We start from the raw sequence: 22,224 nt of genomic DNA on the forward strand, positions 1-22,224 counted from the left end.
GCTACCATAACCTTGAGGAATGGTCTGGAGACATGAAGATCCCCCCTAATGGCATCACACAGTGAAAAAATTAAAGCAAAAGCAAAATTAAGGGCACAGGACTGGCTTACCACTTTGAGATCTGATTACCAAAGGAGAACTTTGAATTTATTTAGTTCAGATGTACCTTACTCATATTGTAAGGAAGTAATGCAAGGCATTACATAATGTCAACCATAGAAAATACATCTTGCTGTTTTGTCATCTCTTAGGTTTTTATTCTGTGTATGGTCTTGCTTTGTTGCAAAAAAAATCTAAATTTTATGTAGTAAAGTTGATGAGGTTGTTTCTAATTCCTTATTTAAATATATGGTTGGACAAGCCTTTCACCTCTCTAATTCTGATATAATCATCTGTACTTTCTTCTATTTATGTCATAGTTTATTCTTACTAAAACCAGGAGTATATTGTATATAGATAGCAGTGTCTCTCCACCTTGTGTGCTCATATACAGAAAAGCAGATTTAGTGGGTCTGGGGTAGAGCCCAGGTCTCCGCTTACTTTATAGGAGAAACACTGATAACTGAAATATTTGAATAATTTTAATGTTGAATTTGGGGAAATTCACCCCTAACGTGATCCCTTTGGAATTGCAATTCATGCTTTCTAGAGATGTGAACACACTGAAGCTAACATAGTCCATCAGACAGACTGGGTTCAGGACTGGGTCATAATTCAAAAATTATTAGCCACTATCTATGTTTCTAGAATTAACATGATCAATAAAACAAAATCTTAGAAATCATAATATCTGATACAGACACATATATATGTATATGCATATATATTAGTACTTTAATTACTTACAAATCTTAGATTTTTAAAAAGGAGTTTAACAGAAATCATAACACCTGATACAGACACACACACACACACACACACACACACACACACACACACACACACACATAGCGCTTTAATGACTTTTGCATGTTTCTTGTTGATGTGGGGTGGGGCAGAAGGGAAATGTCTTAGTTTGAGCTTGTCTTTTTTTAAAATATTTGTTTATTTTGGCTGCGCCAGGTGTTAGGTGCCGCACGCGGGATCTTTAGTTTTGGCATGTGTGCGGGATCTAGTTCCCCAACCAGGGTTCAAACCCAGGCCCCCTGCATTGGGAGCAAGGGGTCTTACCCAGCGGACCACCAGGGAAGTCCCTGAGCTTAGGTCTTAATTTCCTCTTTAACTTATACATATTGAGTAAGTCAGATGAATTGGTAAGGCAAGCCTGCCAAAAGCCCCTGGGAGAGAACTCACCCTAAGCAAATGTTGGGCAATTAAAACCATAGTTATCCTTGGAGATTATTTGGGAGGGGGTTCCAATTCTGAGCACAAAGCATTGTGTCTGGCTCACATATTTATCTCCGAGCCCAGGTCCCAGTGAACTCATGTTTGCGCTCAATGGAGAAAAGGGGAGGCTTTTGGGAAAAAAATAAATAGGAAAGACTATTCTGCTAAGAATTCTTTAAGACATAGAGGTCTAAGCAGCACTGGGATGGTATCCACCTGGACAGGTGTAATATTAAAGCTAGAGGAGGAGCATCCTTCATATATCTGTTAAGAGACACAGTTCAGCTTTGGCCCAGCAGGGACTCCAGAGCAATCAGTAAAGCTTTGCACCTTGAGGACTCTGGCACCTCAGCTGTGATGGGGGCCATGAAAGGAGCAGGACCCAGGAGAAGGGGCAGCGGTACCCAGCAGACATGGTGGTATCTAAGGGAAGAGAATAGCAGGACAGGAATGGAATGTGGCACTCACCTGGAATCGCACAGGATTTGTGAGTGCAAAGGAGACCTCCTTTGGGTACTATCCCCAGTATCTGAAGGGAATCTATAGGGGATGGGGTCCAGCATGTGCAAGTAGGGGGAAAAAGTACAGCTCACATGACCTTTACCTCATTTGGTTCTGCAGCAGCCCTGTAAATTCTCCTATTCCTATTTAAATGGGAAAAGAATGACCCTTAAACAAATATGAGTACAGTACCTGGTTTACATCTCTGCCTAAGAGATTCAGAAAAAAACATGGGATTTAAGTTCTGTCAAGTATTTATTAAGTGCCACATTATCTTTATAAGCTGATTGACATTATTTTTAAATTGCTTTACAATTTTTCTATTATATTGGGTTTTTTTTGCAACACATGTAAAATGTGTTCATCTTGAAAAAATGAGAAATTCAGATGCAGCAAAAATGAAAAACAAACAAGTCACCTGTTATCTTACCACAGATAGCCACTGTTAAGCCTTTGAAGTATATACTTTCAGTTTTTTCATTTCATATTAATATATAAATATACTTTTTTACAAAAAGGGGATACTACATACACTTTCTGAAAATTGCTTTTTTCACTTCATAATATATAATGTACATCTTTTCCATGCAAATGGAGAAGACTTATGATTGAAAGAGGGGGACTTGCAGATGGGGGGGCAATTTTATGCCAGTTACAAGCAAAACACCTCAAATAAAGCCACGCAAAGTTAAGATTAGGAAGACGGGGTAAGGTATATGTGAAAAAGCAAACAAAGGTCAGGTGATAATACTCATACCAGGCAAAACAGAATTAAAGGCCGAACACATTAAATAGGATAAGGACGGTTCCGCCTTGCCTTCCAATGCATGATCATCAATTTGTTTCGTACTCGCTTCATCTCTTCCATCTCCTCTGCTACCTTTATCATCTCCTCATTGCTTAAATTTCTGCCGTGTATGTCCCCTCTAAATTGCGGGCGGGAGCGAGCCAGCCTCTCTTTAAAGCTTCCCTCTTCTAGCTTATGTTTGCCCACTCCGCAAGGAGGCTGCTCCATGGGAGGGCGCTCCTCAAAAAGGTCCTTCCTAGACAGGCGTTCCTGAGGAGGGCGCTCCTCGGACACGAGCATCTCAGGAAGGAGCTCAGGAAGGAGTTCCTCAGGAAAGAACTCCTCCTCCGAGGATTGCTCCTCCGAAGACGGCTCCTCCGGAGACGACTTTTCGGGAGAGTGTTCCACAGGAGGCCGCTCCTCCTCCGCCTTGGGCGAGCTCTGTGGCTGGTCCTCAGGCTCTTGGCAGGCTTTTTCCATGTTCAGGATGGTCTTTTTTAAGCACGGTTATTCACAGGAGACAGGAAAGGCAAAGGCGAGTCAGACTACTCGCTGTCTGGACCAAAACCCCGCCCATGGGTTCCAGTACCTGCCTCTTCCCGAGTCTGGGCCCGGGTACTCCAACCTACGCTGGCCGAGGGTCTCTTCGGCCCCCGGGACCCCGCTGCGTCTGGTCGTTCCCCCCCGGCCTCCCCACACCTTGTCACCCCCTCCTTCCGAAAGCCCACCATTTTCCCGGCAGGCCTTGCCACAGAGGCCTCTCCCGCTGGGGCCGGGGCGGGGCGGGCTGGCAGTGCCGCGGACCCGGCTCCCTCAAGCGCCCTCCCTCTCACCCCATCCCGGCCCGCTGCCCAACCCTACCCCGACCTGGACCTCTCCCGGCGGCTGGCTCCTAGGCATCCTCTCCTCCAGGTGCCCCGCTGTGACCTGCGGAGCTGCGGACCGACAAGACAGGGTAGGGGCGGGGAGAGGGGATGAGGGAGGGACTGACTCACACGTCCCTTTTACAGGCACCAGCTGCCTCACCCCGTGTTCCCCTCCCCCTCGCCCCATCTCAAAGCTTCGTTCTCCCCCTGACCCCCGCCAACCCCGCAATGCTCGCCATTTGTTTCCAGGCGGGAAGTGAAAGCGAAGGACTACTTAGAAGCTGTTTCTAAGTGTCCGTGTTTCCTTCCCGTGGGGGGGGGCCCACTCACCTCCCCACCCCACCCCCTAGACCACCATTTTCTGCACCGAAATATGGGCGCGGGGGCGGGGCTGGGCTGGGCACAGGGGAAGGCCTGAACTCTGTGCCATCCCAATCCCAGGGGTTACTGGGCAGCACCGACACTTACACCGATTTAAGAGGGCGGAGGGGACTTACTTCCTTCTGTTTTTCCCCTCGACCAAAGGGCAATAGGAAGATGGTGTCTGGACAGGGAAAAAGGACCACGACGAGAGGGACTTGGGCAGACACAGGCTCTGGTCACGTGATGGCCGCGCGTCACCGCCAAGCTCAGATCCCCAGTTACCACTTTGACCGGCGGCGGTGCTGCCGCAACCAGCCGATATTTCCTGACCCCCTAACACACCATACATCGTCGTCACTCACCTCTCTGTTTATATTTGCCTTTTCCTGGTTACTAGAGGCGGTCAGCATCCAGTCTTGAGGGTTATTGCCTCTTCACCTGATAACACCTCTCTCCCTCATTCTCCTGTCATCAGCTACCAAGGCCCATTATTTCCCCTACAGTTCAGATCCTGTACTGAAATTTGACTGTTTCTCCTTAATGAGTCACTATCATATGCCACTTCTTCCAGGTTTAATCCACATCCATAACTCCATCATGTCCGTTTAGGCTCTATCAACATGGTTTTCATCTCTTGTCACTTTCATCGGAGATAAACTTTCACTTTTCCATGACTTAAGGATTTTTTCTTGAGTCTCCAGACCTAAATCACAAGTAGAAGCTCCAGTCTAAATTGGTAATCATTCAGTTCTAGAGCTCTAGAAAGAGTAAAGTTTGTGAAGTATCAATACATAAATCTAAAAAGACTGAGTACTTTGATTTTCATAAATCAAAATACACATTTGTGCATCTATGTACAAATAGTTTGAAAACTTATTTACTATCTGAAATGGGAGCACTTTTGGTGAAGAGCATGGCATTATTATATATATATATGTATGTATGTATTTATATTACATATGTACTATATATATGCTATTGAGTAATTATTATTTATAATAGAAGAAATAGATTTTGCTGTGGGTCTAAATCTTTAACCAGCAACCTACTGGTGTTGCTGGTTGACGAAATTTATATCAATTCATTAAATGTGCAAATATTTGGGTCCTGGGACTGCTATACCCAAAAAGATAGATTCAGCACAGAGGACATTCATATTAAACTATGTAATAATTCTTGGGAGCACACACAAAGTAGCAGGATTAAAATCATGCTAACACAGTTGTTATTACAAGCATGTACTTTTGGATCTAATGGTGTTTTATGATCTTCGACTTCATGCCTGCATCTCACATCAGCCTGGATGCTACTTTATCATGCAGATGGCCTTTCTTCCAGAGAGCAGACTATACCTTTCCTTATAATTTACACTTTCAGGGTAGGTGACCATCAGATCTGTGAGGATCCTGGCCTGTCTAGTAAGTTTCCAAACAGAAATTCATACGTGGAATTTCCCATTTTAAGAGCTTTTTGTCACTTTTCTCCAACATCTAGTTTACTTTGTGTTGAGATAGCAGCAAGACAGATAGATATTAGTTCACCTTTATATATTTTCCATAACTGTTTTACCTTTCAATTTTTCAATGATATGTGTCTTTTAAACCAAGTTTCACTCTACCTTCTTTATTCTTTTCACCAAGGGTTGGCTTCATCATTTGTATGGTTTCTTTCCGAGAGGAGCCCCCTTTATTCATTCTTCATTTTTATCCTTTTTTTCCTCACATCCTGTGATGGAGGACTCACTACCTTAAGAGATACTCCAGGGAAATTTCAGACAGTTCTAATCATTCAGTGTTTTTTTTTCCCCCTTTGAGCTGAAATCTGCCTCCCTGTAGTTTATGCACATTGGTCCTGGTTCTGCCCTCTGGAGTGTTACAAAACAAGTTTAAAATAACAAAAGTGCCTTTTAGCCTTGACAACCTGACACTGCCAAAGTTAATGTTCTTGTTCTTTCCCCTGCCCACCTGTGAGATACACTGGGCAATATACTTGACCTTTCTGTGACTCTACTTCCCATCTGCAAAATTGGAGACAAAATAGTACCTACCTCATAGGATTGGTAAAAAGAATAAATGAGTCAGTATGTGTAAAGGACCTGGAGTAGCGCTAGTAACAATAATAATAGTATGACAGTACTGATAATACTACTAATTATCATTCTTTTATTATTAACATTAATTGAGCCCGTGTGCCAGGCATTGCACTAAGCACTATCTCATATACTATCTCATTTAATCCTTCAACAGTTATGTTCTCACCAAGACTGTTTTTTTTAGGTTTAACCTCCCCAGTTGTTTCAGCTCCTTCTGACGTGATATATTTGTTCAAAGTCACTCACCATCCTACATGCTCCTGAATTTGTAAATGTCTGAAAATACTGGATATTCTTCCTGGTGTAGCATGGAGTGATCTTACTACACCCTTCATTCTAGAATAGCCACGATACATCTACAGATGCATCCTAAGATCTTAGTAGATTTTGTGGATGCCATATAACACAGTTGAATCCACTTTAAGTTGCAGTCAACTGAGATCCCCAAACCCCTGTTAATGCACTTCTGTATATCAGTTTACTTTTAACCCAAGTGCAGAAGCTTGTATTTTTCTGGGTTAAATGTTGTCAGTTAGATTCACTCCCTCATTCTTTGTATTCAGATTCTGTCATTCAGTACATTAGCTACAAAATATTAATTTACATCACACCATTAGTACTAAATGGGATGATAAATTCAGCAAGCTCAGGAAAGATCTAGAGGAGATCTTCAGCAAAGAGCTCTGACTCCAAATGAAAAAATTCCTTTTCCCTTTGGGTGTGGCAGCCAGGAGTACGCTCTGCCAGGCCAGCTCCCCTCCTTTCCTTTCTCAGGGTGGAATTACCTTCTGCTGCTGCTGATAGAAGACATAGTTGCCTCTGAAAGCTCCCAAATTAACCCTCAATGAGCACTTGGTAAACATGGGGGTCAGACAAGGGAGGTATGAGGAACTAGAACCTGAAAGAAGGAATGAAGGCAATATCTTCGTATTGGCTCTAAGTCTCTGCCTGACAATAGCTGATTTGAGATTCCCTTGAGAGAAAGGGCTCTCCAGAGAGCATAAGGTGAAGGGGGTTCTGCCACGGTGACAACCATTTGGTACAAAGGGAATGTCAGGGAACAGGAGCCGAAGGTCCCAGAAGGCAGGCAGGGCAGCCATACAGGAAAAGGGGAAGGCAGTCAGCCCTGGCAGCTGCTGCCATGACAACAGTCTTCAGGGGTGTGGCCTTTCTCTGGGGGATCTGAGGAAGCCCAGGGTGGGTTTCTGGTTCAGGGATTCCTGCTCCCTGGTGAGGCTGTACTTCTGTGGCAGATACAGAGTCCCCCTTCCCTCTGAGCGCCTCTCCAGCACCGCCCCCCAGACCCCATGGAGGTCTGGTTTCCCTTTGCAGGGCCCGTCTGTCTGGACTTGGAGTTGCGGAGTTCTGCCCTCTCCAGCCCAGAGGTTGCCCCTGCTGCTACTGCCTCTGCATTCCTTCCTAATGACACCCATGGCAGTACTTTGGTCTCAAGACTTGCTGCCTGGGACTGCAGCAGGCTCTGTCCAGCCTGGGGCTCTCAGGCTCACCTCCCCCAACCCCACCCTGGGGGAAATAGCCAAGTGGGAAATGCAATGACAAGAGCCCCTCTTTTCTGCTTCTGGCCTCATCCTAACTGAGCCTAGACAGACAGACAGACAGACAGACACACACACACACACACACACACACACACACACACACACACACACACAAATACACACACATCCTGCATATGCCCAGAGAAACAAGCAAGGGACTCTGAAGAAAGGTGGGGTGGCAACTCAGGCTTCTGGGAAACACTCAGGGACAGGGAAGGCTGGTCCAGACCTGGGCTGAAGGGAGGCAGTACCTGGCTCTGGGCTGGGCAGGACTCAGGCTGTCACTGGCTGGAGGGCTCTGGAGGCTGGGAGCCTTCTACCCCTCTCCATGCCTCTCTTTGTGTCCTCCTCCTTCGCCCTAAAAGATGGGGTCAGGGGCTGTGGTGAACGAGGTCCCTTGCAGCTCTAGGATGCTCTGAATCCACACTGCCCACCGCGGTGAGGTGAGAAAGGGCTTCTCTTAGGAACACCATTTGGCCTGAGTGGGGGCCTCTCCAGACTGGCTGCTGCTGCCTTTCCCAGAATCCAGATGAGTTCAGAGCACAGAACTCTTCCCTCCTGGGCCCCAGCATACTCAGAGCCTTACTCACTCTTGGCCTCAGGGACTCTCAAAAGGGTCCAAAACAACACTAGTCTGAAGTCTGGGTGACAGAGGTAGGGACAGAGGCAGGGTAGGCTACATAATTTGCGGGGCCCAGTGTAAAATGACAATGCAAAGCCCTTTGTTCAAAAAGCAAGGAAAAAAGTGCTATTAAAGGTACTAACATATAAAGCTTTTCTTTTTTCTGTGGTCTCCCTTTTGACTTTTTCTTTTAGTCGACTTCATTTTTTAGAACAGTTTTTGATTTACAAAGAAACTGAGAAGGTATTATAGAGGATTCCCATATACTCTGTACCCCGGAGCATCTTATTAGTATGGTACATTTGTTGTAGGTAATGAACCAGTATTGACACATTGTCATTAACTAAAGTCTACTTTATTCAAATTTCCTTTTTTTTACGTAATGCCCTTTTTCTACTCCTGGATCCTATCCAGAATACCACATATTTTTAGTTGTCATTTCTCCTTAGGCTCCTCTTGGCTGTGACAGTTTCTCAGACTTTTACTGATTTTGATGATCTTTATAATTATGAGTACTAGGCAGGTATTTGTAGAATGCCTGTCCACTGAGATTTGTCTGATGTTTTTCTCTTTGTTAAACTGGGGTTATGGGTGTGGGGGAGGAAGATCACAGGATAAAGTGCAATTTCATCACATCATATCACGGCTGCATGCTATCAATGTGATTTATGACCACTGATGTTGACCTTGACATGGTGCTTTCTATTTATTATTTAATGTTGTTCTAAGTAAAGGACAGTTGAAAATTTTAACTATTAGCATAAATGATATAGTCCATCTTTATATTGTACAATGTCAGTTTTAAATGCATATAAGAGCATTTGACTCATGTGCAGAAGCACCAAAGTTGCATAATTCATATTTTGTGTATGTATTCACTTCTTACCAGAACAGTGGAATGCTGCACAAAACTGACTCAACTGTTTTTATTTTACTTCTTGGTACGTGCACACATGCACATTATGCACGCATAGAATGGAACTGGAACTGTGGGTTGTTCTATCTTTTCTTCTTTGTCATCATTTTCAACAGTAAGTGGTTGGCAAATTCAAGGAAGTAATACATGTCAATAAGGATATGATTGGGTTTCTTGGTCATTTGGGGTTCTTGGAATATGACTATGTGTTGGAAGTAAGGTTTTTTTTAATATTTATTTTTGACTGTGTTGGGTCTCAGTTGCGGCACGCGGGATCTTCTTTGCAGTGCACGGGCTTCTCTCTAGCTGTGGCATGCGGGCTCAGTAGTTGTGGCGTGCAGGCTCCAGAGCATGTGGGCTCTGTAGCTGTGGCACGTGGGTTCTCCACTTGTGGCCTGCGTGCTCAGTAGTTGTGGTGCACAGGCTTAGTTGCCCTGTGGCATGTGGGATCTTAGTTCCCCACCAGGGATTGAATTTGTGTCCCCTTCATTGGAAGGCAGATTCTCAACCACTGGACCACCAGGGAAGTCCCTGGAAGTAAGTTCTGAGTGGAACCAAAAAGGTGGCCTCTCCTGGCTATCAGCAATCATAGACGTAAGGACATTGCCATTTTCTTGCTTTGAGTCTTGCTAAGCACCCATTCATCAAGGGTCCACTTGAATTTGGTGCTCATGGGGCACGGGAAATGCAACATGCAAACCGGACAACAAAAATGGCAGGCACACATACCGTGTATCTTCACTCCCATCCTTTTGCCAATGCTATGCTGTCTTGGTTACTACAGCTTTATAGGAAGGCTCAAAGTCAGTTATTGTCAGTCCTCTGATACTCTTTTTAAAGATTGTTTTGACTGCTACAGATTCTGTGCATTTCCTTACAGATTTTAGGATCAGCCTGTAGATTTTCATACACAAATAAAAGCCAGCTGGGATCTTAATTGGAATTATACTGAGTATTCAGATCTGGGGAGAATTGCCACTTTGACAGTATTGAGTCCTCTGATACATGAACATGGTATACTTTGTAATTTTTCAGGTCTTCCATGATTACTCACAGCAAAATACTGTTAGTTTTCAGTGTATAAGTCTTCAGGTATTTCCTATAATTTACCCCTATTTACTTCACTCATTTTGATGCCATTGCAAATGGCATTTAAATTTTTCATTTTCTAATTGTTTATTTCCAGTACATAAGATATATACTTGATTTTTGTTTTTTGTGTTTTTGTTGTTTTGTTTTTTAACATCTTTCTTGGAGTATAATTGCTTTACAATGGTGTGTTAGTTTCTGCTTTATAACAAAGTGAATCAGCTATACATATATAGCTGATTACATATATCCCCATATCTCTTCCCTCTTGTATCTCCCTCCCTCCCAGCTCCCTATCCCACCCCTCTAAGTGGTCACAAAGCACGGAGCTGATCTCCCTGTGCTATGCAGCTGCTTCCCACTAGCTATCGATTTTACATTTGGTAGTCCATGCCACTCTCTCACTTTTTCCCAGATTACCCTTCCCCCTCCCCGTGTCCTCAAGTCCATTCTCTAGTTTGCATCTTTATTCCTGTCCTGCCCCTAGGTTCTTCAGAACCTTTTTTTTTTAGATTCCATATATATGTGTTAGTATACGGTATTTATTTTTCTCTTTCTGACTTACTTCACTCTGTATGACAGTCTCTAGGTCCATCCACCTCACTACAAATAACTCAATTTTGTTTCTTTTTATGGCTGAGTAATATTCCATTGTACATATGTGCCACATCTTCTTTTTTTTGCGGTACGTGGGCCTCTTACCACTGTGGCCCCTCCCGTTGCAGAGCACAGGCTCCAGACACACAGGCCCAGCGGCCATGGCCCACGGAACCAGCCGCTTCGAGGCATGTGGGATCCTCCCGGACCAGGGCATGAACCTGTGTCCCCTGCATCAGCAGGCAGACTCTTAACCACTGTGCCACCAGGGAAGCCCCCACATCTTCTTTATCCATTCATCTGTCGATGGACACTTAGGTTGCTTCCATGTCCTGGCTATTGTAAATAGAGCAGCAATGAACATTGTGGTACATGACTTTTTGAATTATGGTTTTCTCAGGGTATATGCCCAGTAGTGGGATTGCTGTGTTGTATGGTAGTTCTATTTTTAGTTTTTTAAGGAACCTCCATAATGTTCTCCATAGTGGCTGTATCATATACTTGATTTTTTTAATAAATTTATTTATTTTATTTTTGGCTGCATTGTGTCTTCACAGCTGCTCACGGGCTTTCTCTAGTTGCGGCGAGCAGGGGCTACTCTTTGTTGCGGCGAGTAGGGGCTACTCTTCGTTGCGGTGCACAGGTTTCTCACTGCGGTGGCTTCTCCTGTTGTGGAGCACAGGCTTCAGGCACGCGGGCCTCAGTAGTTGTGGCACGTGGACTCAGCATTTGTGGCTCGCGGGCTCCAGAGCGCAGCCCCCAGCAGCCATGGCGCACGGGCTCAGCCGCTCCGCGGCACGTGGGATCCCCCGGACCAGGGCCCGAACCCATGTCCCCCGCACTGGCAGGCGGACTCCCAACCACTGCACCACTAGGGAAGCCCCCATATACTTGGTTTTTGTATAGTGACATTTTATCCTGAGAGCATGCTAAATTCACTTATCAGTTCTAATAACTTTGTATAGATTCTTAGGGCATTCTATGTACATGCTTGTAATATTCCTGCAAATAAAGATAGTTTTACTTCTTTTCCCATCTGCACACTTTTTTTCCCCTTGCCTTACTGCACTAATTAAGATTTCCAGTACATTGTTGGATAGCAGTGGTGAGAACAGACATCCTTGAATTGTTCCTTTCATAGGAGGAAAGTGTTCAGTCTTTCACTATTAAGTATGATGTCAGCTGTAGTTTTTTCATAGATGCCTTATTTCAGGCTGAGGAACCTCCTTTCTATTCATAATTTCCTAAGAAATTTTATCATAAGTAGGTATTGTCTTTTATCAAATGCCTTTTATGTATCTATTTAAATGGTTATAATTTTTCTCCTTTATCATGTTAGTATGATGAATTACATTGACTTTTTTTAACATTTTTATTGGAGTATAATTTGCTTTACAATTGTGTGTTAGTTTCTGCTTTATAACAAAGTGAATCAGTTATACATATACATATGTTGGCATATCTCTTCCCTCTTGCGTCTCCCTCCCTCCCACCCCTCTAGGTGGTCACAAGCCACCGAGCTGATCTCCCTGGGCTATGCGGCTGCTTCCCAATAGCTATCTATTACATTGACTCTTGAGTGCTCAACCAACTTCATTCCTAGGATAAACCTCACTTGGTCATGATATATTTATTATACTTCTTACATATAGATGGATTCAATTTCCCAAAATTTTTAAGAGAATTTTTGCTTTTATGTTCATGAAGTATATTGGTCTTAGATTTCTTGTAATGTTTTTGTTTAGTATCAGAGTAATTCTGGCCTCATTATATAAGAGGAGACCTGTTCCTCTACTTTCTGAAAGAGTCTATTTAAAATTGGTATTATTTCATCCTTGAATGTTCGATAGAATTCACTAGTGAAGACATCTGGGCCTGGGGTTTTCCTGGAAGGTTTTTAATAACAAATTAATTTTCTTTTATAGATAACAGACAGTGTCATGCTGGAGCTGGCTTGTACCAGCTAATGAGAGCTGATTGTTTTCATCTCTTAACAAATCTTCATTCAGTGATGTCGCTTCGATAGCTTGAAATTGGCCATGGTTTACACCATGGAAGTTAGATATGCTTACGAATTAGGGTCCTTATTTTCTTCTAGAGACATGATGGTTAAAAACCATTCTTCTGTTCAGGTTTTCGATTTATTTTTTGAGTGAGTTTGGCAATTTGTATCTTTCAGAGAATTTGACAATTTTATCTATGTTATTGAGTTTATTGATATAACGTTACTCATAATATTCCCATTACTATCCTTTAAATGTTTGGAGTATCTATAATGATGGCTTCTTTCATTCTCTTTTTAAACAGTTTTATTGAGATGTTGTTCACATATCATACAGTTTACCCATTGAAAGTGTACATTTCAGTGTTTCGTAGTATATCCTCAAATATGTGCAACCATCACCACAGTCAATATTAGAACTTTTTCATCATCTCAGAACAAAAGCCCATACCCTTTAGCTATCACCCATCATCCCCCCTCATTCTCCCCAACCCAGGGAAACCACTCTTCTACTTCCTGTTTCTATGGATTTGCCTATTGTAGACTTTTCATATAAATAGAATCATGTAATATGTGTCTTTTGTGATTGACTTCTTTCACTCAGCAAAATGTTTTCAAGGTCCATAAATGTTGCAGCATGTATCAGTACTTTATTTTTTTATAGCCAAATAATATTCCATCATCTAGATATACCATATTTTAAAATCCATTCATCAGTTAATGGACATTTGGATTGTTTCACCTTTTAGCTATTATGAATAATTCTGCTATAAACATTCATATTCAAGTTTTTGTGTGGACATATGTTTTTGTTTCTCTTGGGTATATAACTAGGCGTGGAATTACTATGTCCTATGGTAGCTCTATTTCGAATATTTAGTGTGATCCTGTCAGTTTCTACAGAGATGTTCAAATAGATTCTGATAGGGATTGCATTTAATCTGTAGATCAGTTTGGGATTATTGTCATTTTAACAATATTAAGTCTTCTGATCCATGGACATAAGATGTTTTTCCTTTTTTAGATCTTTAATTTCTTTCAACAACATTCTTAATTTTTTAATGTACAATTCTTACACTTCTTTTGTTAAATTGATCACCAAGTATTTTATTTTGTTGATGCTATTGTAAATGGAATCGCTTTCTTTTTTTTTGGATTTCATTTTTTGGATTGTTCATTGCAAGTATATAGAAATACAATTGATTTTTGTATATTGAAATTTTATCCTGCCACCTTGCTGGACACATGTATTAGTTGTAATAGTTTTTTAGTGGATCCTTCAGGATTTTCCATATAAAATCATGTCATCTCTGAATAAACATAATTTTACTTCTATCCTTTCCAATCTGGATGCCTTTTCTTTCTTTTTCTTGCCTAACTGCCGTGGCTAGAACCTCTAGCACAATGATGAATAGAAATGGAAAGAGCAAACATCCTTGTATTGTTCCTAATCTTAAGGGGAAAACATCCAGTCTTTCACCATTAAGTATGTTAGCTGTGCATTTTTCCTAGATGTCATTTGCCAGGTTGAGGAAGTTGTCTTCTATTTATAGTGTGTTGTGTGTTTTTATCATGAAAAGGTGTTCGATTTTTTAAAATGCTTTTTCTGCACCTTTTCAGATTGTCACGTGGTTTTTGTGTTTTATTCTATTGATATGGTGTTTTACATTGATTGAATTTTGGATGTTAAACCAACCTCACACTCCTGGAATAAATCCCACTTGCTCCTGGTGTATAATTCTTTTTATATGTTGCTGGATTCAGTTTTTAGTATTTTTGTGATGGGTTTTTGCATCCATATTTATACAAGATATTAATCTGTAGTTTTCTTTTCATATGATGTCTTTGTATGGTTTTGGTAACAGGATAATACTGACCTTATAGGATGAGTGAGGAAGTATTCTCTCCTCTTGTACTTTTTAGAAAAATTTGTGAAGAAGTAGTATTAATTCTTCTTTATATGTTTGGCAGATTTCACCAGTGAAGCCATCTGGGCCTGGACTTTTCCTTCTTGGTAGCTTTTTGTTTACTAATTAATTCTCTTATTATAGGTATGTTCATATTTGCCATTTTGTCTGGAGTCAGTTTTGGTAGTTTGTGTCTTTCTAGGAATTTGTTCATTTCATCTAAGTTATCTAATGTATTGGCATACAATTATTCTTAGTATTCCTTCATAATTCTTTTATTTCTGTGAAGTCAGTTGTAATGTCCTCTGTTTCATTTCTGGCTCTAGTAGTTTAAGTTTTCTTTCTTTTCAATCTATAGGTTTGTCGATTTTATTGATATTTACAGAGAATCAGCTTTTAGCTTTATTTTCTTTGTTGTTTTTCTATTCTTTGTTTCATTAGCTGCTGTCTAGTCTTTATTACTTCCTTCCTTCTGTTTGCTTTAGGTTTAGTTTGCTCTGTTTTCTGAGGTCTTATGTTAAAAGGTTAGGTTATTGATTTGAGATCTTTCTTCTTTTTTAATATAGGTATTTACAGCAATACATGTCCTTCTAAGCCTTGCTTTAGCTGCCTCTCATAAGTTTTGGTATGTTGTATCTTCAATTTCATTCATCTCAATATAGTTTAATTTCCCTTTTGATTTCTTCTTTGATCTATTGGTTATTTAGGAGCATGTTGTTTAATTTCCATGTATTTGTGATTTTCCCAAATTTCTTTCTGTTTTTGTTCTCTACTTTCATTCCATATTATCGGAAAACATACTTAATATTATTTCTAATCTTTCAAATTTATCATGGTTTGTTTTATTACCTAGCATATGGTCTATCCTGGAGAATGTTCCATGTGTACTTGAGAATAATCCTGTTATTATTGGGTGGAGTATTCTATAGATGTCTATTAGGTCTAGTTGGTTTATAGTGTTGTTCAAGTCTTCTATTTTCTTTTATTCTTTCTTTTTTTTTTTTTTTTGCGGTACGTGGGCCTCTCACTGTTGTGGCCTGTCCTGTTGCGGAGCACAGGCTCCGGATGCGCAGACTCAGCAGCCATGGCTCACGGGCCTAGCCACTTCACGGCATGTGGGATCTTCCCAGACCGGGGCACGAACCCGTGTCCCCTGCATCGGCAGGCGGACTCTCAACCACTGTGCCATCAGGGAAGCCCCAAGTCTTCTATTTTCTTGTTGATCTTCTGCTTAGTTGTTCTATCCATTATTAAATATTGAAAATCTCCAACTATTGTTGTTGAATTGTCTACTTTTCCCTTTATTTTTGTCAATTTTTCTTCATGTATTTTGATGCTTTATTAGTAGGTGCATATATGTTTATAACTGTTATATCTTCCTGATAGATTGACCCTTTTATCATTATAAAATGTCTGTCTTTACTAACATTTTTGTTTTAAAGTCTACTTTGTCTGATATTACTATAGCCACTTCAACTTTCTTGTGGTTGCTGTTTGTATATCTTTTTTATCCTCTTACTTTAAATATATTTGTATCTTTGAATTTGAAGTGTGTCTCTTGTAGATAGCATATTACTAGACTTTACAACTCTGCCTTTTATTGGATAGTTTAATCCATTCACACTTTCTGTTAATACTGATACAGTTGGATTTACTTCTGCCATTTTACTTTTTGTTTTCTATGTCTCATATATTTTTTGTTCCTCTATTCTTTTGCATTAAGTGAATATTTTCTAATGTTGCATTCTAATTTCATTAATGTTTTTGCTATATTTTTAGTTACCATATACATATTAACTTACCAGAGTCAGCTTCAGATTTATAACTAACTTAATTCTAATGAGATACAGAAAAATTACTCCTGTGTAACTCTATTCCCTTTCCCCCTTTCTGTGATCTTATTGTTATAGTGGGTTGGCCCAAAAGTTTGTTTGGGTTTTTCCATAAGATGTTATGGAAAGACCCGAACAAAACTTTTGGGCCAACCCTATATATATATATATATATATATATATATATATATATATATATATATATATATATATATATGACACCCATACATCTTCAAACCCAACAATACACTGTTATAATTATTACTTTATGTAACTTTGGAGAGAAGAAAGGAAAGCTAGTATATGTTCATAGCTTTTGTTATATTAACCTTCTAATGTATCATTTTGTTCCCAGTGAATTTAAGGTTCTTTCTTCATCACGAAAGAATTCAGAGATGAAGCAGAGAGGTTAAGAAAGTAAAGTGAGGGCTTCCCTGGTGGCGCAGTGGTTGAGAGTCCGCCTGCCGATGCGGGGGACGCGGGTTCATGCCCCGGTCCGGGGGGATCCCACATGCCGTGGAGTGGTTGGGCCCGTGAGCCATGGCCGCTGAGCCCGTCCGGAGCCTGTGCTCCGCAGCGGGAGAGGCCACAACAGTGAGGGGCCCGTGTACCGCAAGAAAAAAAAAAAGAAAGTAAAGTGAGAGTTTATTTAAGCAAGGATAGGCCCTCAGAGGGAGAGTGGGCAGACAGGTAAGGAGCTGCTGCCCTGGATTTCTTTGGCAAGCCAGTTATGAGGGGCATACAAATGAAGGGGTGGAATATTCACTGGAGGAGGAGGAGTTTGGAGGTTGTATTCCCTGATTTTTCATCCCAGCTCCATCTTCCCGAGGGGAGGAGGGATTATTGTACTTATTTAGCTTAGATCAGGAGCGTCATGGCGTCGGTGCATGATGGGTACTTCTTAACTGTAAGGCTAATTTTATTGTAATGAGAGCATAATGAGCAACAGGTTACATTCTGATGTAGGAGATTCCCTTCTTTCCTCACCTTTCTTTGTCTGCTACCCGGACACTTATCACCTGAAATGTGTGGTTTCCTGTCAGTGTGGAGGTTCCTGCTTTCCTTTGTCTGCCTATGGACCCCCACTGTTTACAAGGTGCATGATTTCCTGCCACCTGGCACCTGCCCCCATTTCTCTGCTCATACCTAGCTACTTGCCTGCTGTAATAATTTCTGGATCTCTTCATTTGGCTCCTCTGGATTCGAATTACCATTGGGAGTCATTTCCTTAACCAATATAGCACTTAATAGTGTCGCACATTTCTCTGAGGCTCTGTACATTTTTCTTCAGCCTTCTTTCTCTCTGTTGTTCAGATTGATTAATATCTATCAGTTTATTTTCAAGTTCACTAATTAGTCTGCCAGTTTAAATCCACTGTTGAATTTCTCATTTCAGTTACTGTACTTTTCAATTCCTGAATTTCCATTTGTTCTTTTTTTTTTCGTTACGCGGGCCTCTCACTGTTGTGGCCTCTCCCATTGTGGAGCACAGGCTCCGGACGTGCAGGCTCAGCGGCCACGGCTCACGGGCCCAGCCGCTCTGCGGCATGCGGAATCTTCGCGGACCGGGGAACGAACCCGTGTCCCCTGCATCGGCAGGCGGACTCTCAACCACTGCGCCACCAGGGAAGCCCTCCATTTGTTCTTTTTTAAAAAAATAATTTCTCTTTATTGGTTTCACATTGTCATCATATCTTCCTTTACCTCTTTAATCATGGTTCCTTTTAGTTCTGTGATTACATGTATAGCAGCTACTTTGAAGTCTTTGTTAAATCTGACATCTGTTCATTCTCATAGGCAATTTCTGTTGCCTGCTTTTACTCTGATATATGTCATACTTTCCTGTTTCTTTGCATGTCTCATAATATTTTGTTGGAAACCGGACATTTTAGGTAATATATTGTAGCAACTCCCCCTCCCCATCTGGGGCTTGTTATTGTTATTTTCATGTTTATTTGTTTAGTGACTAGCTAGATAATTTTAGAGAATTTATTTTTGATGATCCAGCTGGTTTCTAAATAAATAATGCCTGGGCCCACATGCATGAGGTGTGAAACCTCTTGTGTTACTCCTCAGTGGGCACAGCTTTAGGTATGCCCACAGTCACCTTGGGATGACAGTGGTTTTGACAGGGCTCTCTACGTCCCTGACCATACACAGCTGTAAAACGCCACTAATTGCCTGCTGACTGCTCTCTTGTTTTCAACAAGGCCCTGAGGCATAAATTGTTCTGCAGACTGAGATTAATTCTGCCCCCAGGTCTCCTGCTAGCTCTCTCTTTCCCAGTTTCTCTCTGTTAAATGAGCTGACCTACAGTTTAGTCTGTACCTCCAATGAATCTACCAATGTCCTCTCAATTGCTTTTCACCATGCGTGGTGTTGTCTGACACCATTTCTGTTACCAAAGGCAGTGTGTTTTTCAACACCAACCAATTTTCTGATTCTTCAACTGGGTGTCCTGCAATTCAATTCAATTCTGACACTAATTCATCACAGGTTAAAGGCTCAGTCCTACAAGAATATCCCCACTTCATACACCAGCCACAAATGGGGCGCCCTGGCTACCTACACTTCTGCCTAGCTGATTACAAATTTGGGGGTTCCCATGACCTCCTCCTCAGTTTCAATAATTTACCGGAACAACTCACAAAACTTGGGAAAATGCTTTAGTTACTAGTATTGGTTTATTTTAAATAATACAACTCAGGAACAGCTAAATGGAAGAGAGGCATAGGGCAAGGTATTGGGGGGAAGTAGAAGTGCAGGGTTTCCTTGTCCTCTTTAGGCACACCACTTTCCCAGCACATTCATGTGTTCTCCAACCCAGAAGCTCCCCAAACCCTGTCATTTAGGGTGGTTTATGGACGTTTCATTACATAGGAATGATTGATTAAATCATTGACCAACGGTGATTGAACTCAATCTCCAGCCTTTCTTCCCTCTCCAGAGGTCAGGGAAGAGGGGCAGGGTGTTAGGACTGAACGTTTTAGCTGTTGATTGAAAAACAATGCACAACCTAAAAGCTGAGAATTGTGTTTTATTCAGTGGCCTTACGGAGGTCTATAGCCCGGGATACAGCCTCTCAGATAGCTCTGAGGAACTGTTCCAAAGAGATAAGGGAGGAGGCAGGATATCTAGGAGTTTTTGCTGAAAAAAAACAAAAATAAACCCATGTACTCGAGCGTCAAAAAGTTATTGCTAATCACAAAAACAGACATCTCAAGTTAATGATTTTAGTGCTTTTCTATATATGGGAAGATGCAAGAGTCTTGGCTCATTGAAATTTTTCCTTTGATATGAATCTTAACTACCTAGGGCCAATGTCCTGTTTTTCTTCATCCTGAATTCCCCTCAGGGTGCACTGTTGGGGGTGGCTGCAGTGGCTGATGGCTTGATAGTGGGCAACATCTTGTTTACCAGAATGGCAAGAAACTTGTTTTCTGTCCACACACCCCTCTAATAATTTATTTGGTCTTTGTGGTGGCCAGCCCCCATCCTGAAACTATCTGGGGCCCCACCATGAGTCACCTCATTAGTATAAACTCAGATGTAATTAAAAGGGGCTCATAATGAATAAAAAAAGACACTCCTATAAGTTAGGGAATCCCAAGAGTTTTAGGAGCTCTATGCCAGGATCTCTATACAAGACCCAATGTATATTTTTATTATACCACACAATACAGCCTCCACTGTTTTCAAGAGCTCCTTTAGGCTTGATCTTCTTCACACTGTTAAATGAAGTCATTTCCTTTGGGATGAGATTTAGAGCTCTCTGTTTTACAGTCTGCTTCTCCCTCCAGGTAAAATATCTGAGCCATGCCTCTGGAGTTTGCAGTATTTATTTTATATTATTGTAACAGGGAAGAACAAAATCTGACTCCATGTTGGACCTGTTTCTTTTACTTTGACCTTAGCTTTCCATTGCTTTTGTTCTGTCTATAGCTATAGGCATACATGATGGCCTGCCTCGGGGAACCCTGCCCCTCTGCCTGAATGTTAAACTAAAGTACCTTTGTTCAGCTTACAGGGAAACAGCCTAACCCTGCCCACCTGTGAATGGCTGCAGAAAAGAACAAACTAACACATCCCCTCCCTGAGACTGGCCAAAACCAGGAAATATTTTGCAAGACTTATGGCCTTTTTACTTAACTTCCTCACCTCCTCCCCATCTCTATTCTATAAAAGAAACTAGCATCCAACCCCCGATAAGGACACTAGTCCACCATCTTCTTGGATACCCGGCTTTCCAAATAAAGTCATATTCGTTGCCTCAACACCTAGTCTCCCGATTTATTGGCCTGTCGTGTGGCGAGCAGACCGAGCTTGGACTCAGTAACATTATCACATGGTATCTTCAAATAATATTATATGACTTTGTGGATAATGGAAGAACTTTACACCTGTGTATCCCCCTTCTGATCCTTTTTTCTATTGTTGTCTTACATTTTACTTCTACATGTGTTATAAACCCACAGTGCATTATTATATTTATTATATAATAATTTCTCTTCAACAGTGTTATTGAGTTATAATTTATATTCCATAAAATTCACCCATGTACAGTGTACAAATCAATGGTTTTTAGTATATTTATAGGGTTGGGCAACCATCACACAATCTAATTTTAGAACATTTTTCATAATCCCGAAAAGAAACCTGGTATCCATTACCAATCATACCCACCCTGCTGCCAGCCCCAAGCAACCACTAATCAAATTTCTGTCTCTATAGCTTTCCTGATATGACAATATCTTGTAAATTAAGTAATAAAATATGGAGTCTTTTGTGACTTCTTTCACTTAGCATATTGCTTTCAAGGTTCATCCATGTTCTAGCATATTATCAGTACTTCTTCCTTTTTATTGCCAAATATATTCTATTATGTGATATACCACATATTATTTATTTGGTTGATAGACATTTGGGGTTTTCTTCCACTTCTTTATTGGCTATTATAAACAATGCTGCTATGACATTTTCCCTCAGGTATATACCAAGGAATGGAATTGCTGGGTCATATGAGAAGTCTGTTTAACATTTTGAAGTACTGCCAATCTATTTTCCAAGTTGGGTTCAACATTTTAGATTCCCACCAGTAATGTTTGAGGGCTCCAGTTTCTCATTATCCTCACCAAAACGTGTTATTTTCCATCCTTTTCATTTTAACCATCATACTGTATATGAAGAGTTTTCTCCTTTTGGTTCTGATTTGCATTTCCCCAACAACTAATGATGTTGAGCTTCTTTTCATGTGTCTATTGGTTATCTATATGTCTTTCATAAATACCTATTCAAATCATTTGCCCATTTTTAATTGGGCTATTTGTCTTTTTATAGTTGAATTTCCAGAGTTCTTTATATATTCTGGAAATTAGTTCCTTATTGAATAAACGATTCACAAGTATTTTTTCCCACTCTGTGGGTTGTCTTTTCACTTTCTTTTCTTTCTTTCTTTCTTTATTTTGGCTGTGTTGGGTCTTCATTGCTGCATGCGGGCTTTCTCTAGTTGCAGCAAGTGGTGGGGGCTACTCTTCATTGCAGTGTGCGGGCTTCTCATTGCGGTGGCTTCTCTTGTTGTGGAGCACAGGTTCTAGGCACGTGGGCTTCAGTAGTTGCAGCACACAGGCTCAGTAGTTGTGGCTCACAGGCTTAGTTGCTCTGCGGCATGTGGGATCTTCCTGGACAAGGAATTGAACCCATGTCTCCTGCACTGGCAGGCAGATTCCTAACCACTGTGCCACCAGTGGTATCATTTGATGCACAAA

General features: G+C 41.2%; 1 protein-coding gene and 1 long non-coding RNA gene across 11 annotated transcripts in view; one reads left to right on the top strand and one right to left on the bottom strand.

Annotated features, from left to right (window-relative positions):
• Positions 1–2,063: 2,063 nt before the first annotated feature.
• On the bottom strand, positions 2,064–4,316 carry TCEAL1 (transcription elongation factor A like 1). 8 transcript variants are annotated; one of them, XM_060137558.1, is made up of 3 exons: positions 4,206–4,316; positions 3,482–3,549; positions 2,064–3,106 (listed from the first exon to the last, which is right to left on the bottom strand). In XM_060137558.1, exons 2-3 carry the CDS (start codon positions 3,512–3,514, stop codon positions 2,615–2,617), a joined length of 525 nt encoding a protein of 174 aa, XP_059993541.1. In that variant the 5' UTR covers positions 3,515–3,549; positions 4,206–4,316; the 3' UTR covers positions 2,064–2,614. The 8 variants fall into 8 exon arrangements, with proteins under 8 accessions (XP_059993541.1, XP_059993538.1, XP_059993539.1 ...); XM_060137555.1 differs by having other exon boundaries at positions 3,476–3,549; XM_060137556.1 differs by lacking the exon at positions 4,206–4,316 and adding an exon at positions 3,978–4,102.
• LOC132513331 (uncharacterized) overlaps positions 3,401–22,224 on the top strand; it is a 32,938-nt gene continuing 14,114 nt past the window's right edge. For all 3 annotated transcript variants that reach the window (XR_009538442.1, XR_009538441.1, XR_009538443.1), the window contains exon 1: positions 3,401–3,569. This is a non-coding gene — a long non-coding RNA (uncharacterized LOC132513331). The remainder of the gene's footprint in view (positions 3,570–22,224) is intronic.

This window comes from Lagenorhynchus albirostris, chromosome X (genome assembly GCF_949774975.1).
Source record: "Lagenorhynchus albirostris chromosome X, mLagAlb1.1, whole genome shotgun sequence".
NCBI classification, from domain to species: Eukaryota; Metazoa; Chordata; class Mammalia; order Artiodactyla; family Delphinidae; genus Lagenorhynchus; species Lagenorhynchus albirostris.